The sequence below is a fragment of the Convolutriloba macropyga genome, chromosome 4, assembly GCF_964194025.1.
Source record: "Convolutriloba macropyga chromosome 4, txConMacr16.3, whole genome shotgun sequence".
In the NCBI taxonomy this organism is placed as follows: Eukaryota; Metazoa; Xenacoelomorpha; order Acoela; family Convolutidae; genus Convolutriloba; species Convolutriloba macropyga.
In genome coordinates, this window is record NC_134471.1 from 30,256,231 (window position 1) to 30,257,567 (window position 1,337).

At 42.9% G+C, this 1,337-nt stretch overlaps 2 protein-coding genes across 3 annotated transcripts in view; both read right to left on the reverse strand.

The window, feature by feature from the left end:
- The window catches only part of LOC142337935 (uncharacterized), a 21,090-nt gene extending 20,672 nt beyond the window's left edge, over positions 1-418 (reverse strand). The window contains exon 1 of the mRNA XM_075387569.1: positions 248-418. Within this exon, the coding sequence (XP_075243684.1) occupies positions 248-418 (171 nt within the window). The remainder of the gene's footprint in view (positions 1-247) is intronic.
- Positions 1-1,337, reverse strand: part of LOC142338379 (uncharacterized) — an 82,888-nt gene that overhangs the window by 35,313 nt on the left and 46,238 nt on the right. The gene's annotated exons all lie outside the window — the stretch shown is intronic.

Genomic DNA, 1,337 nt, shown 5'->3' on the forward strand with positions numbered 1-1,337 from the left:
TCAAACATCAAAGTTCAACTTTAAAACACGCAGAAAAAATTGATGAATGAAGACCTAATGGAAAAACATTAACATTCAAATGACCACATTGATGCTCAATTGCACGCTTTTGGCGTTTTTCGAACGTTCGGCTATTTCAACTTTATGGGACAGACCATGCAACTACTACTCAATTCTATTTCGGAATTGAGCCTTCTATTACAACTGTTAATAACGTTCCGTTTTAACAATTGAGTACAGAACTAACAATTCTTTGCCCGGTGGGTTGAGAAATGACAACATTGTGAGCGCTCTCGTCATCGTCTTCAGCCTCTCGCCCTGACTCAGGTGCTGTCATGTTAAGATATCCATAACCGGTATGTCCTCCGACATACTCGAAATTTTGCGAATTTCCAATAGTAACTTTTCTTGTCGCCATTTCACAACAGTGTTTTCAAGTGTTTTCACAACAGGTCTGAAATAGTTTGATATAGAAGAATAAAGTATTCCTGACATTAACAGGTAGCATTGCAATGTTTGATGGCTTAAATGGTCCTGGTTCACAACACCATCCGTGATCCAGCGACTACTGTGCTGGCCACAGCTCTTCGGGAAAAGGAAAAACAAGTTTGAGCAGCTCATGGAATGTTTGCACAGTTGGCAATTACTTTTGGATTTACTTTTAAACTGCTGGATAACAGTTGGCACCCCCCCCCCCGACATGATATGTCGGGGGGGGGAGTGATATGTCATTGCCCCCCCCCCCCCCCGACATGATATGTCGGGGGGGGGGGGGGGTGATATGTCATTGCCCCCCCAGTACTTCTACTACTACCCCGGGTTGAGGTCCCAGACGGAAGCATAATGTCCAGACCAAAGATGAACGCACGAGGGGGGGGGGGGGGGGCATAACGTACTAGGGGGGGTCACATTTACTATGTAATGGCACGTGCTCTGTAACTGGGGGGCGCATTACGTACTGGGGGGGCACAAACGGAAAAGATCCGGGGTGGGGGATATAATGGCTATTATTTCTCGCAAAGTCCCGCAAATTAGTGATGGATTTGCTTTGGGCAATCTTAAAAACATACTGTGAATACATTTTCATTTGTAAATACATACTGTGAATACATAAACTCACATTTGTTCTGCAATTACATCTACATTTACATCTGCTCTGCCATGTATAACCGATTACATTTATTCGGTTAATGAAGAGAAATTAAACTGTTTGGCTTCAATCGAAAAATATGATCTAGCTTTGTATGGGTATACGTGACCGGTTAAAAAATTGGATATTCCAATTAAAAATTGTGACGAATGTGATCGTTACAGAATCTTTTGAGTTTGCCCGGCCT